We start from the raw sequence: 16,417 nt of genomic DNA on the forward strand, positions 1-16,417 counted from the left end.
AATCTGGGCTGTTTTTTTTCTCTTCATTTTGTACCAATTACTTTGCTTTTAAAGTTATATGTGTACGAAAATTTGACAAAAAAGTTTCGAATTGAATCTAAAATTGAAATCTAAAATTGTGTCTGTGTTCGAGTTTTTGCCTGGAATGGAGAAATATTTCTACAATATTTTAATATAAACAGCTGAAAGGCATTATATATGCTAATGTTTTGCATATATAACGTTTTTCGCAAAAAAAAAAAAGTCAGATTTTTTCAAACACCGCTTGTTCAAGTGTCTTTAAACATTGTGTCTCTCTCAGCACTGAGGTATTACACGCTTTGGAATAATTTTTTTAAAATTAAAATGCCGAGAAGGAATTTTGAGGCTCAAGATATGGGTAAATTTTGGTTATTTTTGCAAAAGGTTCCATGTTGTTGAAGTTGATATTCGAAAACAAATAACAACTAAAATTGTAAAAACTCTCGTTCAATTGTATAAATATATCCACAGAATTTGAGGGGAAAAAATCGAGTTCCTAAAGTGAATAGTAAATTTTTAAATGATTTTTGAAAACGGGGATACTCATAGGAAAGCATGGGAAGCCACGGTTTGTTTGGGCTTACTTGGTCCCTTTAATAGAGCGATCACTGGCTTCATCTGGCAACCTAGATGCACCATGCTTTCTCAACGGAGACGCTGGTCGCGTCACCTCCTGTTATTCTTTCCTCCATGACTATGACCATCCCCTTCTTCTTCTTCTTCTTTAATTATACAGGGCTTTATGCCTTCGGGCCATCCCCTGTTAGAGAAAAATATTCCACAAGAGCGTAGAACATGTCATAAAAAATATACTAACGAAAAAGTTACCATAAACACAGAACAGGAATTCCAACATTTTCCATTCTTCTCTCTTCTTCAGAAGGATATGGAAAAAAAAAAAAACACCAACCAAACGAACAAACGCAGATGGAGATGTTATATGAGATGGAGAAGAAGTCTTCAGGCTTAAGAGACGATGCTAAGCCGCTTTAAAATGATATTATGACATGGAGTCCCTGGATGAGCGTGTGGTAACAAAACTGAACCAAACAACAAAGGCAGAAAAAGACACAAAAACCAAAAAAAACAACTCACGAGAAACGTTGACTGAGGATAACAAACTTCTCAAAACTACAGATAATACTCTCAGGCTTACCTGAACAGAATTCGGACCAACAACTAACTGGTGGGGAAAGAGAACTAAAAGTTGAGAAACGAACCTGGGAGAACCTAATACAAGAAAACAAAAAGTGAGAGGAAGTTTCAGGTACATTGCATTGTAGACAAACAGGGTTAGCCATTTTCCTAATACGATGGAGGTAATCATTCAAGGGAGCTCTATTGCAAATGAGTTAGTAAAACAAGCATTCCAACCTTCTATTCAAAAAAAAAAGGGGAGAAGTTCTGGCAGCAGTTATAGAAGGAGTTAAACTCAGGAATAGATAAGAAAAGAGCATTACGGATATTTTCCTTGAAATGGCGAGAGTAAAGAGAACCAATGTCCTCCACATAAAGGCTAGAGGGTAGTAGGTCAACAGTGGAAGAAGCTACAGTTCAAACATGATTGTCAATTGTCTCATTACTGGCAATGCCCGAATGACTTGGAACCCAAATTAGTGATATGCTGTTTACCAATGAACTAGTATGAACAAGTTGAGCATACAAGAGATGAGTCACAGTAGACGAATGAATAGAAAAATTGTCAACAGCCATGATGACTGATTTGGAATCCGTAAATATGAATATTGGAGCATTAGAAGATTGAAAGAAGGATCTGAGACCTAAAGTAATAGCAAGGGCTTCTTTATAGCAAAGGAGTCCTTATTAATGAACCATGACTTGATAACCTTGGTGACAGAGCAGAAAGCTCCACAAGCCACTTGAGATGATTTAGACGCATCTGTATTAATTACATGAGCATTGAGCGGCAGAGAATCAATATACTCTTGAAATATTGTTTGGTAAGGGATAGTAGAATTAGTTTTTTGAAAATTAAGACCCTCCGAAATGAAATAGACATTCGAGAGTATCCACGGCCAGAAGGAATAAATTGGACGCAACATGGACCTATGGGAAAAACCAATGGTATTATTGAATTGTGGCATTTTCCTTGCCAAAGATGGAGAGAGGCAACGAAAGCCCGAATCCATAAGGTTGGAGTGACCCTGCGTGTAAGAGGCTGGGGCAGAAATGCAAGATAACCCAATTCTGAAGAGAATAGAATCCTGAAAGGAGAGTAGGGCGAGAATGGTTCTGAGTTTATCTATGCAAGTTGAAGTAGGAAGGCCTAAGATAGATCTCATCGAGGAATTATAGACGGTGTTGATCTTGGCGAGAGAAGATTTGATTGCATTGAACCAAGCTGTTTGTGTGTAGCTGTAGTATTTCATATTATTCTTTTTGTCTGTATCGCCACTAGATGGCACCGCGTACACAATTATTATCTATGTTATTTTTCCCGCCTTTTGAGGCAGATGTTATTTAGTATCGGCTCGAGTCAGTCGTACCTTTGCTTCATCTCATTAATAAACGTTTTTCGTTATAATTGTAACCTTTGCGTTCTCCGTATATAACGACGCGTTCGTCGTTCGTATATATTTTTTGGCGCCCGAACAGGGACTCACTGCATAAAGTAGTCCTGATATCATGTCAACTAAGGACATCGTCGCTCATCGAGGCAGAGCTAAGGCCTCGATCTCCGACAAGAATCCAGCATTTCATCGAAAGCGCAACCGAGTTCGACCATGAGGACATCAAGACCAGATTGGAAAAGCTCGAGAATGTCTTCGAGAAATTCGTTCGCCATGACGAATGCTTGGACGAGGATTTATCAGAAATTGCTCAGGTGGAAGAGCAGTATCTTTCAACGAAATTGAAATTGAGACGAGCTCTGGCTGCCGTGACGGAGGTGCCCACGACGACGGTTGAGCTTTCCGACGCGGACACCCGTACTGAAAGAATTCTGGTGCAGCTGGCGGAACAACAACGAGTGCTTTCGCAGTTGATGACGCGTTCACCGTCTACTACTACTGAGGTAAAAGACAGTTATTTGCCTCGCATAAACATTCCGTCATTCGCGGGGTCGTATATAAACTGGAACAGTTTCAAGGACCTGTACGAATCGATGATTCACAAAAACGAGCATTTGACGAACGTCCAGAAATTCAGCTACTTGAAGGGCCTCTTGGAGGGTGATGCAGCGGCATTGATCAAACACATACCAGTGTCAGAAGCCACATACATAGAGGCTTGGGAAAAATTATTGCTTCGTTTTGATAGGAAGAAGGTCATAATTTCGTCCCTGATAAAGACGTTCCTCGAACAGCAACCGGTTTCTACTCCTGATGAAGTGAAACTCAGACACATTGCCGATACTTCGGATGAGATTATTCGAAGTTCGCGTGCCATTGCCGATGAAGCTGTTACTCTGGACCCTTGGTTGATTGAAATCTTGCTGGAAAAAGTTGATCCAGAAACGTGACAGCTTTGGGCTCAAAAGACGGCAGAACAAGATTTTCCAAAGTTCGGAAACTTCCTCGAGTTTTTCAATTCAAGATGCGCTGCCCTCGAGATCTTCAATCCTGAAAGGTCAGCAAGCGGAATCAAGGTGTCACAGAAATCAACATCGTCACCTAGCGGTCTCATCAAGAGCTGTCCATCATGCAACGGACCTCACGGGCTACATAAGTGTCAGATTTTCAAATCCTGGTCAGTGGCCGAGAGAAAAAACTTCGTTCGCAAGAAACAATTATGTTTCAACTGTTTCTCCAGCTCTCACAAGATTTATGAATGTTCGTCGTCGTTCAGGTGTTCACGATGTGATCAGCGGCATCATTCAACTTTGCACGAAGTTGTGTCGACTAGTGTTACCGCAGCGTTGTCGGATATGCCTGTATCTACCGCGTCTAAGGTGCATGATCCCATAGTGTTGCAATCAAATATTTCCGCTAATGTTTCTTTCTTTTCGCTATTGTCAACGGCTCAAGTGTGCGTCTTAGATGCATCAGGTAACCGTCATGTTATCCGTGCACTTCTCGACTCGGGCTCTCAGTGTTCCTTTATTAGTGAGGCATGTGTTCAAGCATTGAGAATTCCCCGCAAAAATGCGCGCTTTACTGTGAAAGGAGTAGCAGCTGTGGATGCCGGTACCACTAGAGGGTTAGTGAACTTAAAATTATATTCTACATATGATGATAATCATTATATTGACATTGATTCGTATATCTTGAGAAAGTTAACGGCTCCATTGCCTACTGAGTTTGTCCGTTCGGATGAACTGAATACTTATGCTGATTCGCTTAAATTAGCCGATGTTTACTTTGATAAGTGTAAAAATATTGACATTATTATTGGAGCTGAGCTATTTTTCTCTTTGATACGCCCAGGGCAAATACGGGATAACGATAGTGCACTCATCGCCCAAAACATATTGTTCGGTTGGGTGCTGTCAGGAAAGATCCCTACGAAATGTAATGAAGCTAATAATAACTGTCAGTCTAATATTAATTTGATATGTCTTCATTCTGAATTGGATATCGATGAAACACTTCATGGTTCCAACGAGATTCCTACAGTGTCCCATGAAAACTGTCTCTCCCCGAAGAGGAATTTTGTGAGAGGCATTATCAGAGCAATTATCAACTGTGCGAGGTAACTTACGGAACATCATCGGCCCCCTTCCCCACTAGTAGATTATTGCATCAGGTGGCCTTGAACTGTGAGGAGAGCTTATCAGCTGTTGCTGACGTCATTAAGAACATCACGTATGTTGACGATATATGTAGTATCCGGTTGTGATGATTTGACAAGCGTTATAAACATTTTTTCGCCGCCACAGCTTATCGATGTTTTGAAAGAGCATGGTTTTTATTTGAGAATGTGGTGGAACCAACTGAACATATTTCTTGGGATGTCTCTTCTGAAAATGCGTTCGTTGAAAGTTGTGGTGATGGTATCTTACGGGTGGGAGGACGTTTGCGACATTCCTCTTTGAATCGTTCCCTTTCAGCTTGTGGAGTTGACTTTGCAGGACCTGTCAACATACAACAACACAGAGGTCGCGATTGACTTCCGGCAAAAGGATATACCGCTGTTTTTGTGTTTTGCCCGAAAGCTGTTCATATCGAATTTTATCGAACTTACACCCATTGCATTTATTATAGCCCTTCAACAATTTTGTTCACGTGCAGGTCTACTAAACATATTCACAGTGATAATGCCATAATATTCATCTAAGTAGAAATGTTACGTTCGAGTAGTCGGCATTCGAACTACAAGGGGTATTTTTGAAAGAAATTTTTAATTTGTTTATCAGATGCTAAGATATGTGTTCTACTTATGTATCAAGAATAATATGACACCATGTATATATTCTTGATAGGGTGGGAGTATGTTTGTGTCTAGCTGTAGTATTTCATATTATTCTTTTTCTCTGTATCGCCACTAGATGGCACCGCGTACACAATTATTATCTATGTTATTTTTCTCGCCTTTTGAGGCAGATGTTATTTAGTATCGGCTCGAGTCAGTCGTACCTTTGCTTCATCTCATTAATAAATGTTTTTCGTTATAATTGTAACCTTTGCGTTCTCCGTATATAACGGCGCGTTCGTCGTTCGTATACACAAGCCACCGCTCCGTAACCACTGGTACCTCCAATAATGCTCATTAGCACAGGTTTGAGGAACTTGCAGGGAATATTTCTTGAGGAGTGAGAGATGGAGCGACAAATGTTTAAAGATAGAGTGCCCTTAGAACGCAGAGATGATAATTGTTTTTTCCAGGTGAGGGTGCAATCCAGCTAAACACCTAGAACTTTCAAGAATGGATCGAACGGAATGGATTCACCATTAATGTTGAAAGAAGGAAAGTATGGAGGACGTTTCCGTGAGAAAATAGAAAATCGAGATTTAGATAGAGAAATGCACAAGCCACTATCTTCAGCCCATCTGAGAATGTTAGGCAAGGTATTCATCAACCTAGACTCAGCATACTTCCCATCTAACGCATTCATTTGGAGAAAAATATCATCAGCATACATAAAGAAATTAATGTCAGAAGCAATATATGAGGTTATATCTAATGTGAACAGAGTGAAGAGAACGGGGGAAAGGGTAGATCCCTGTAAAAGACCACAGTTGGGAGCAAAAGCATCAGATCTGGAACCCCTCCAATGAATAACATGTTTACGGTTCGAGGGATAATTAAAGAGCCAAGTTAAAAATTTTCCATGGAAGCCCAAGCGGGCTAATTTGGAAATGAGCAAATCATGCTTCACGGAATCATAAGCAGCTCTTAAATCCAGAGCAATAATGTAGCTAGTGTAGCCCCTTTGGAGAGCATATGAAATTGAGAACACCATATCTTTAATGCAAACTTCGGCACCAAATTCGGTCGAAAACCATAAAAGTTTTTTGGAAAGAGCTCAAAGCGTAATGCAGTCCAAGTGATCCTAAAAAGAATGATTCTCTCAAAGATTTTACTAATAGTGTCTATAAGAGTCAGAGGACGAAAGTTCTTCGGATCAGTTGTTGGCTTTCCTGACTTGGGAATAAAAATAATACGTCCTTCTTTAAAAGACGGTGGCACCAGCAATGAAGACCAAAGAGTATTGAAAGCATTCAGAAATTCAATCCCCTTATTTGGAAGGAGTTTATACACCTTTAATGGAACACCATCTGGACCAGGGGTCGTTGAACGACCAGAACAAGTGGCTCTACGAATTTCCGTGGAAGTGAACGGTGCATCCATGTAAACCTGGAACTCATGACGAGGACCATAAAAAGTTACTGTGTGAGACCGGCCAGATGAAGAAAAGTGGTTAGATTTTAAAAATTGGATCTGTACGAGAGAATCAACATAGCTATTATTAGCAATCATGAAAATGTGCCGTGAATCGTCCCAAGTTTTCGCCACGATATAACGGTGTCTACGCAAGACAGAAAAAAGAACTGAGGGCTGAGTAAAAGGATGAAGTTCTTGAGCCAGAGTCTTCAATCGTAGAATGCGAAGGTGGCGACGAAAAACAGAAGCTAATCTTTTATATTCAATCCAGTTGTCCTGAGAGGGCACACGGCGAAATAAACGGAAAGCCCGTTTTTTTTCGATAAGAGCAATACGCCCTTCTTTATCCAACTTAAGCCAAGGTTGTTTTTCCCGGTACACAGAGTACCTAGCTGAGTTGACAATGGAAACAACATGATTGTAGATATTGCCGAAATCGTCAGTAGCGGAGATGACAGAGAGACCCGCCATTACCGCTGACCATTTAATATAACGGAATTCCTGAGATATGAATTGTCTATTCAGAGAGACGGAAATCTTAATTGGCAAATGATCACTATTGAATAAGGAGTCACAGGGAGACCAAATAATATATCTATATAGACCTGGTCTACAGAAACATAAGTCAATATAAGATTGTGAGTCCCTGCTATAAAAGGTGGGCAAAAAGGAGGAACTAGACAAAGGTTATGATTAAGATACCAATTAAATAACATAGTACCTGCAAGGAGATGCAAAATGTCCTCCCCAATTTGGATGATGACTGCTGGAATCTCCGATTATGATAAAATTCCCAGAGATATATGAGAAAATATTGTCGATAGTAGCGATATTGAAGACACCTGGAGGACGATAAAAATTAACAACATACATATAAAAATTATTTAGAAAAACTTGAACAATCAAAATTTCAAAAAAAGGCTCAGAAATTTTCCATATCAAAGATGAAGAAAGAGATGAATTCACCGTGGTCACTAAACCACCACCTGGGAGAGGTCGATCATTTCTAAAAATCTGAAAACCAGCAAGAAAAAAATGGCCTCCGGTTCCAGAAAAGTCTCCTGTAAACATAACATATTATACACTGGTGAAATAAATTAAAAGAATTTGCACATTTTATCGAATTTCATGAAAAGAACTGAACTGAATGTAAAACCACTGTTTCTAGACAAAAATGCAAATCTTGTACGTCAAATACGTAAGCGTACACGTGTGTGTAGGCAGGGCCAGTAGAGAAACAGGCTTTATAAGCGCGCGTAAGTTAAGACGCTTTCGTTCGCTAGCACATTTCTTGTGAATTTCTTGGTGTTATTTTGCAGCAATCCGTTAATTTCAAATTGTAACAGTAAAAATGAGTAACCACCGACGTTTAGATGGTGGAATGAGGTGGCGAATTGTGGGGAGGTTGGAAGCAGGCCAATCTCAAGTCCAGATTTGTAGACAGTTCATTTAACGCCCAGCGTCGTGTGTAACTTATGGAAACAGTTCCAGGATACCGAATCCATCGAGAGAAAGCCTGGGCAAGGTCGTCCAAGAGCCACGACGGCCAGAGAAGATCACTATTTGTCGATTATAGCGAGGCGTAACAGGAGTGCTACAGCTTCTCAGCTCTCTCGTGACTTGTATGCAGCCACAGGAACCCGTGTATCAAGGGTGACTGCTTCCAAAAGACTTCATGAGAGAGGGTTGTTTGCAAGAAGACCTGCTGTTTGCGTCCCGCTCACTTCTACGGACAGGAGAAACCGTTTATCATGGTGCAGAGAACATAGAGATTGGAGTATGGATCAATGGGCAACCGTTCTCTTCACTGATGAGTCCCGGTTCAGCCTAAGCACCGATTTTCGCCGTAAGTTCATATGGAGAGAACCAGGGACCCGTTAACTACCCTCCAATGTCCGCGAAATCGACCATTATGGCGGAGGAGGTTTAATGGTCTGGGTAGGCATCATTTTGGATGGCCGCACACCTCTCCATGTCTTTGAAAGAGGCACTGTGACTGGTGTGAGGTATAGGGATGAGGTCTTGGAGCCCTATGTTCGCCTTTTCAGGGGTGCAGTTGGCCCTGAGTTCATTTTAATGGACGATAACGCGAGGCCACATAGATCTCTTCTGCTCGACGATTTTCTAGAGAGTGAGGATATTCGCCGGATGGATTGGCCAGCCAGATCTCCAGACCTTAACCCTATAGAGCATGTCTGGGACGCTCTGGGGAGGGCAATTGCAACTCGCAACCCCCCTCCGGGAACCATCCAGGGAATGAAAACAGCGTTGCTGAACGAGTGGGACCAATTACCACAGGAAATGATAAACTGTCTTATTTCAAGTATGAAATCACGCTGCGAGACCTGTATATCTGTAAGAGGGGACCATACCCCCTATTAACCCATCTATTAATTCATTTTTTTGTTTATTCTGCAACCGCTGTTTCATACCTCCCGACTCCAACGAGTGTTATGCACGATCATGCGTGTGTATTACAGTTATTGAATGGTTATTTGTTTTGTATTGTATCAATGTATGTACACATCAAATTTCATTAAAATCGGTACTGTAGTTCTAGAGATAATCGACCAAGTCGGCAAATTCTCTTAATTTCTTACACCAGTGTAGTTTAAACAAAAATTTCTGATAAAGGTTGATTTGGGCTTGATGTCTCGGACATTCCATTGAAGAATTCTAAAATTCATATTTTTCATAGTTTTTTTTTGAAAAGGATTAACTAGAAAAGTATATTTAACTGAAGAGAGGGAAAAAGCATCAAATTCACAGAGAAAAAAAAATTAAATAAGTCACTTATTTTTTGAGAAGGAAAAAAGGAAAAAATATCTCAAGCGAGAAAAACACCACAATAGGAAAGGGAGGGGGAAAAAATCCAACCAAACACGATTTGATCACAAAAATAAGAATACTGAACTCTTGTCAGCTCTTAATGAGGTAAAGGAAAATAAGAAAAAACATGTTATAACGAGGAGGAAAAAAAACCATTATCAAACTCGATAACAGTGAGAAAGGAAGAAAAGATCAAAGCAAACAACAAATTTAAGCGAGAGGGGGCAAAAAAAGGGGGGGGGGACAAAAACGAAATGACGTGAAAACTAGGTTCCAACATTTCAGGCAAAGTCATTTTTCAGCCTCTTAGCTAAGCGTCTTTGCTTAACCCTTTATGCAGGAGAAATATAGAAAATATTCGACTCAGGATCTTGAGAAAAATCACTATCATCATCGTGCTCAGGGGGCAAAGGTTGATTGAAGATAGCACAGTCGAAGGACCAGAAGAGTCCATATTCACATTCGAATTAAGTGGCGGTATTGTATTCACCTTATGTGCAGCTAGGTTGACCGAATTGACTATTTCGGGTATCAAAGCTCTAATAGAGTCATTCAGCGATTCTTGAAGACCTTTTTTCAGATCTTTAAGCACAATCTCTTTAATAGCAGTCACTTCCGCTTGGACCAGGGAACTGATCTCAGCCTGCGAGCACTAAAATCTGATGACATGGAAATGCTGGTCCGAGCAGTATATGAGGTGGAATTCATTTTACATCTTGCACGAGCAACGTTTATTGGAACATAATGCTCGGGTTTATATTGATATGCTTTTGATTCCAAGACATAAGCAGAGCACTGACGGTCAGAGGCAAGATGTGTGGAAGCTTTACAATTAATGTAGGAGATAGAGTTTTGGCAGGTTTCGTGGTTATGATTTTGGCCACATCGTTTGCAGACCTGACTTGTCACTCTACAAAACTTTGAGCAGTGGAAGTAGCTCCAGCACCAGAGGCATTGATTAGGACGCTCAATAAATTTACGCGGCCGAAATATCAAGAACCATAATTTTATTTCCGGCGGAATGTTCCTACCAAGAATCGTAACCGGAACAGTTTGTAAGGGAATTCTTTCTTTTATAAATCTTCGAATACCGATGACCTGCAACCCCTCAGATTGCAGCTCTTCTGCAATTTCCGCTACTGCAATATCACACGGAATATTTAGTAGAAATTTGGAGGTAATCGAATCCTTCAGAAGGACCGATTTGACGGGAATATTCAAAATATTTTCTATTTTTACAATCTCTTTCGCAGTGTGAATATTTTCCGTACAAATTAACAATTCCCCGCGCGCGTGAATCGAATCTCCGAGATGTGTTTAGGATCTGAGATCTTTGTGCAAATATCCTTTTTCAGGCTCAACGGCCTGGATCTGGGAATAATTTCTGTACCCGAAAACTTGAAACTATAGAAAAAACATCCGCTGTATGACCATCCCCTGATCAACAAAAAATTGACAGAAAAACGAGATGCGAAGTCATGACTTCTTCTTCTTCTTCAATTATACAGGGCTTTATGCGAAGTCATGACAAAAGCAAAAAACAACATCTAGGAAATTAGAATAAGAAATAAAAGCCTATTAATTATACAATAACAGTCAATAACACTAATCATAGTATAAAAAAAAATTACTGTCAAAGATAAATGACAACAAAACCATAAAAGAATCATAGACACAGATAATGACAATAACTAAAATATCGAATGAATCAAAGTCAAATACTGTAATACTGAGAAAGAAAAAAAATATATAACAGTCAAAGGCAATTACAATAACTGAAGCAAAAAACAAAGCAGTAACAACTTCTGAGCTGTAAGCAAAATATTGCACAAACATAAAATAATATATATCAGCGTTTCTCAACCTTTTTTGACTCACGGAGCCCTTTTCAGTACATAATTTTTATATCGGAACCCTATTTGACTCGAGGAGTCCTTTTTGTATCTAATTTTTATGGCGGAACCCCATAGGCCACTTTTTTCATTTATCTGTCAAATTTACTTAGCTATTTTATTTCCCTTGAGTCACCGCGGAGCCCCTGGGAAGTGTACACGGAGCCCCAAAGGCTCCGCGGCTCCGCGAAGCACCGGTTGAGAACCGCTGATATATATAAATAAAAAGGAAAAAGCAAATGACATATGAGGGGGGTTCACAAACAGCAGGACTCTTCAGGTCTAAGGGACTATCTAGACCACTTTGATGAAATATGAGGTGGAGTCCCAAGATGAGTGTAAGTATCGATAGGATGAACCACTGGCGGAGATCCGGGGGAGGGGGTGGCGGCGGGGGGGGGCATTGCCCGCCCAGCATCAAAGGTGAAGTCGACTGATCTAATGCATATATGCATGGCCCCCACATGGGGGGGGGGGCTGACAGGGCCCGGAAGTCAGGGGGGCCCGTGGGAAGGTCTTTTCGATTTTTTTTCTTTCAGATATGTCACATAGGAAAATAGACCGGACTTTTTAATATCAGTCATATCAATTTGTACTCGTATGGATGGATATTTTGAACTACGTACCTTCTATTCTCATTCCAATTTTTTTTAACAATACACATGTGCAAGTAAACGAAAAAAAAAAAAAAAAACGGAAACGAAAAAAAGAACAATGTAAAAGGGGGGTCCCCCTCTCGGATGGCGGTCGTTCTCCTAGGAAGAAAGAAAAGACTTTGTGATACTCATGGCTACTGACGTTAAGGACATCAGCATTTTGTGTGTCCTCAGGGCTACCGCGCGACCCCTGCAGGTTCAATTCGTAGAAGGCCATGTCTGGATGGAATGAAAATTGGTGCAAACAGATGTCGCATTCTGCAGTGAAATTGCCTTTGGGTGCCGATAGAGCACATGACCCCCCCCCCCCCCAACATCCTGAAACATGGGCCCGTAGGCTGCGCTCTTCAGCGGGCCCCCTCTATAGTGAACTAATAGTGTGAAAAAAAGACAAAAAATGACAAGAATGGCCCAGGCCTGAAGCTGCGCCAGCCCCACTCTCGTGGGCGGGCCATGATACTGAGACAGGTTTGCTGCTGCAAGCTTTTATACACAATACAGTGGATCCCGCTTGTAACGTTTTCCTCCTTGGTGCGATTTATTTTCAAACCAGCCAACTCCTGTTACTAACGGAAAGGCCGTTGAATGACGTGTGTACTGAATCACGTGATTTCGCTCACGGCCCCTCTAAGCTCTAATAATCCCCTCCCTCCCCCAGTCAGAACAAATCAAGGGGTTTTTTCCTTGCTTCTGAAAAAAAGGCTACATTCCTCATCGGCCTTTTTTATTGCCTGTACAGTCTTGAGGACACATCTCCCCTCAAAACCTCTATTCACATAGACGACATTGTTGGATCGGTTAAACAGAAAATATTTATGGTTCGCGTCTGCAAAAATAAGTTGTTTTCCACATCTTTTCGTAAAATAGTTGAACGAGTGCGTACATAAAAGATTAATTTTGGCATTTTACCATCGTCTAAATTTTATTAATTAATCGACATACCATTTAATTGTCCATTCATTTTTAAAAAAAGAGGATTTTTTCCCAACCCTTCCTTTCTCATACATGCACTTACACAACTTCACATACATTACTCACTTGTCTTTCCCTTCACCGGGGGTCCCCAAGGGGCCCCAGCCTGTTTGTTGGCTAATGGCCCGCTTTAAGGGCCAGTCACCATCGTAAAATTTTGAGTCTGGTCTGGTCTGGTCTGGAAAATATTAATTTTTTTTCCCACGTGGATGAATCCAACAGTTCCAGCACAAAAGAACGGTAAACAAAGATAAAAATGTAAATTTTTATTTTGAGAATCTCGAGTTAACTACAATAAATCTATGTCAGAAGAGTTTGGCCCTGCATCGAGGCCAGTTGCGATGCTTGTTGAATTGTGTTTCATAAAGTTTAAAACGCTTATTTTTAATAGGGCATATCTACAAATTACAGAGTAACCTCGTTCATAAGAAATACATTTCGTATGAACGAATGTATTTATTGATTTAATGATTCATTCATTTATTTAACGTAAAACCTCAATTATTCAACGTTTTCACTTCGACTCAAACTCGGAAACTTTTGGAAAAAATACCGTCATTTACATGTATATCCATCAAATGCGCACAAAATTTTTGTATGCAGTGAAAACGCGTTGCTGCAACAGTTCTTCTTGCATACTGTCACCGGAACACATAAATTTTATGGTGATTGCTGACGTATACAAAAGTTGCCAGTGAGATGGCTCGTCTTCCACTGTGAAGGTTACCCCACCGGCGCCACAGTAGTGGTCAGCTGAAGTTGGTTTTCTGTGGTTTCCAACTTCAAGGCGCGAATACGAACCGATCTCCCCGTTAAAAAGTCTCGCCACAGAGAGCAACAGGCCTACAACGTTACAAATATTCAATCATTACACTTCACTCACAATTTGAAGTATAGATGGCAGCACTGAAATATCAGACACAACACTAGCTACACTCTCAGACTGTTAGGTGCACTCACTTTGTTCCAGACTCTGCCACGAAGCTGGGCTGGAAGAGATCTCGGCAACGGGATAAGTCCGGTGGCAGAGACCCTGGCATTCATTCATTCATGTGAAGGTTACCATCAAGGTCCATGGGTTAGAATCCGGTCATAGAACGTCAAATACAAATACAACTCAGTCAGAAGCAACAAGTCAGAAGCAATTTCTTTACCTACCGAGCCTGGGGTGACCACCGATGGATGGAACCTTCATATCCCACCCAACTCCACTGGTTGAAAATTGCCGTACGGCGATATATGACCGGAGTTGGTGTGCGCTAAAGTAGTAGTGAGATGGCTGATGACCATTTAGAGTGGACACTTAGGTGATTTGTTTATTGCTTGCTTCTGAGGATACGCAGATGTGGCGAGTCCCGAAGAAATGGGTTTCTTCGTTCAATTGTTTCAATGGTTTTGACGGCCATATGTCCTTTCAGAATTTTCTCTCTCTCGATGTTTTCAGCGTTATCCCGAGAGGGTGAGAAAGTCTACTGTAAGCATTTGGAGGGTACAGGTCTGCCGAAAAGAGACAGATACGGTACATATGCACAGTAAGTTCTTTCAATCATTTCCTGTAGAATTTTTTTTCGATGTGGTGCTTTGCTTGCTGACAGGGCCACCTTAAAAGCATCATGGGCCCCCTAGCCGTGCTTGGTTGGGACCATGCGTTCAGACGGCACTGCTTGCTGATTGTGTCAAATCCGTCGTTCGTAACGTCGAAAAAACAAAAAACGCTCTCTAAAAAAACTGGAAATTTTTTCACAAAAAATTGTTGAAAAAAGATTTCAACAAGAATTTCAAATTAATAACGAAAGTTCATCTTGCAAACCAGTTGAATATCCTCGTTTCAACTTTTTGAAACGATTATAAAGCAGAGAAACAAAACCAAAAACAAACCAACTCCTGATTGAAAATCATCTACTGCCAAAAAAAATGAGAGTCCAAGATAGAGAAATTTTCGCAAGTCGAGAATATTTTGTTGCAATTTTGTACCCAATGTCGTACCCCAAAGGTAATTTTGTGGAAATTGTATTTCTTTAAATGGTTTGAAATGTTATTTAATTTCCCCTCAAGAATGAAAAGATATTTTTTTAGAACAGAGTTGGAATGCAGTGAAACACACATTAAATTTTATAACATATATGTATGGGGGGGGGGGAATAAAATTTTTTAAAAAGGCTCAGTTATTCACTTCGACTTACACATTTATGAAACGTTTTGACTCGGCCTCTTGAACGTCGTATAAACAACTGTAACAGAATTGTCAAGTTGCTTAGTTGAATAGATGGAGTGAACATAAATATTTAAATTATTTCAGTTCAATTTTTCAGGCCGGTGCTTCAACCAAGGCCAATGAAAATAGTTTTCAGTATTATTACTTTCATTAACTCTTTAATTCACTAAATTCATTTATTATTTTTGGACGCCTGTAGTGAATCGCCTGGCATAACGGAATCGTTTCGTTTTATGAAAAAAAAAGCATTGTATAGAATAACTTCACGTTAGAGCAGGGCGTCTCAAACTTTTTCCACCCGAGGCACCCTTTTCCCCTATTCAATGCTTATCTGCGAGCTCTACCGGCTCCTTAGAGCTGTTTAACTAGGAATATTTTCGAAAACCTTTGTCAGGGTCACCGCGATGTTAGAGGCGCACAGTTTGAGAACTCCTGCGTTAGAGGAATAATCTTTGATGTTCTAAAGGAAAGTTAAACATCTGGATAGAAATTTTGTTTTGTGTAAAATACGTGTCAAACTGGTTCGTTATCTAGAGACTCAACAGTAATTTAATTTGGTGTAGTATGAGTATACTTGCTTCGTGAACAACGAAACTATAGAGATGCGGTGGATATCTTACCTGAGAGAAACTAAGGATAAATTTGATACTGTGCATATCTATATCTAGATATGTGATATATATATATATATATATGCCACACAGTGACGTGTGGCACAATTCCAGAGCACTTTAGTGACTCGCGAATTATTTACAGATCAATTGAATGACCCGCGGTGCATTTCCAGAGTATTTAAGTGGCCCACGGCACACGTCCAGATGACTTCAGCGGCCCGCGACAAGTTTCCAAACCAATGAAGTGGCCTGTATTTAGGGCCGCAACTAGATGCTTGGCCACCTGAGGCAAGCACACATTTTGGCTCTCCCCTGCAATGTTGAAGGAGAAGTTGGAGGGTGAAATTTGTTCCTCCCACTCCCGGTCCGGCGCTCGGGGCACCAGACCCGCCTTCTCCCCCAGTTGCAGCCCTGCCGTAATCTCCTGAAAGTTGA

At 40.6% G+C, this 16,417-nt stretch overlaps 1 protein-coding gene across 1 annotated transcript; it reads left to right on the top strand.

Annotated features, from left to right (window-relative positions):
* The first annotated feature begins 1,028 nt into the window (after nt 1-1,028).
* LOC149080556 (uncharacterized) lies at nt 1,029-3,502 on the top strand. The gene is made up of 3 exons (XM_089238790.1): nt 1,029-1,052; nt 1,159-1,271; nt 2,680-3,502. The coding sequence occupies exons 1-3, from the start codon at nt 1,029-1,031 to the stop codon at nt 3,500-3,502; spliced, it is 960 nt and encodes a 319-aa protein (XP_089094916.1).
* Nucleotides 3,503-16,417: the final 12,915 nt, after the last annotated feature.

Source organism: Pholcus phalangioides, unplaced genomic scaffold, assembly GCF_987345545.1.
Source record: "Pholcus phalangioides strain wild (caught in Gottingen) unplaced genomic scaffold, Ppha-v1.0 ptg000011l_1, whole genome shotgun sequence".
NCBI classification, from domain to species: Eukaryota; Metazoa; Arthropoda; class Arachnida; order Araneae; family Pholcidae; genus Pholcus; species Pholcus phalangioides.